Genomic DNA, 1,228 nt, shown 5'->3' with positions numbered 1-1,228 from the left:
AAATATAACCATGTTTTACCCCTTTGTTTGTAAACAATGCAATTGGATGGTCAGTCCTCGCATCCATGAACTTCAGAGTGGTTACATTTCTCCAGCCCCATCCTTCAGCTATTTACCAAGTCAGTGGCAGGGTGACTGCTTTGTAGTAAAGRGGCATGGGGAATACGTGGAAGAAGTGCATGGATGTATGCCTGCCTGAGGTAGTCCATGGAAATGTGCTGTTTTTCGGATGAAGTACACAGTGAACAGTGTCAATATGGGCCCCCTGCCCAAAGAATGTCCATGTGCTGTTGTGGGTGAACAAAGTGGAGTGGTGAAGCAGTATAGTGGAAAAGGTGAAATAACACACTCTTACATAACAAAAACGTTGAAACATCACTCAACCCCTCATCCATAAYATGGTTTTCATAGACAAATGTCAGAATGAATAATGATGTTCAAATATATTCTAATTTATTCTATATTCTTCATCTATTCTGTTCTTTCAAATTGTCCATTACTTTAGGCTACTAGAATGTCTATTTTCCATCCTCAATAACTGACAGTTCTATTTTTATTTTCAGCCTTATGGGCCATTTCCTGATTCATCTCCCTGACCTCCAACCCCACCCCCACCTCCCCGCTATGAATCCCCAAGACTGCACCTCCATCCCTGGGGATTTCAACCTCTCCTCCTCCTCCAGGGGCTACTCCACAGTCACCAACCTCTTCATGAACGAGTCCGGCGAGAGCGCTCCCTTCCAGGACAGCAGCACCGTTATCACCGCAGTAATCTCTATGACTGTATTCATGGTGGGCCTCCTGGGKAACACGCTGGCCATCTACGTGGTCCTGCGCTATGCCAAGATGAAGACTGTCACCAACATGTACCTTCTGAACTTAGCTCTGGCAGATGAATTGTACATCTTAGGACTTCCCTTCCTGACCACCCAGAACGTGCTCTCTTATTGGCCGTTCGGGCAGTTTCTGTGCCGCGTGGTCATGACGGTAGACTCCATCAARCAGTTCACCAGCACCTTCTGCTTGACCGTGATGAGCATTGACCGCTACCTGGCCGTGGTGCACCCCATTCGGAGCGTCAAGTGGCGGCAGCCGAAGGTGGCTAAGATCATCAARGGGCTGGTGTGGGTGGTGTCGTTCGTGGTGGTGCTGCCGGTRACCATCTACTCAGATGTTCAGGACCGCTTCAACTCGTGCAACATGAGCTGGCCTGATCCCCAGGAGCTGT

The 1,228-nt window shown here is 48.4% G+C and overlaps 1 protein-coding gene across 1 annotated transcript; it reads left to right on the top strand.

Moving 5' to 3' along the window:
• Positions 1–540: 540 nt before the first annotated feature.
• On the top strand, positions 541–1,224 carry LOC112079397 (somatostatin-like receptor F_48D10.1; the record flags this gene model as incomplete). The annotated part of the gene is made up of 1 exon (XM_024145369.1): positions 541–1,224. A coding segment is annotated over exon 1 (657 nt), but the record flags the coding sequence as incomplete, so codon positions are not given.
• Positions 1,225–1,228: the final 4 nt, after the last annotated feature.

This window comes from Salvelinus sp. IW2-2015, unplaced genomic scaffold (assembly GCF_002910315.2).
Source record: "Salvelinus sp. IW2-2015 unplaced genomic scaffold, ASM291031v2 Un_scaffold7843, whole genome shotgun sequence".
NCBI lineage: Eukaryota > Metazoa > Chordata > Actinopteri > Salmoniformes > Salmonidae > Salvelinus > Salvelinus sp. IW2-2015.
This window is presented reverse-complemented; position numbering and strand designations above follow the sequence as displayed.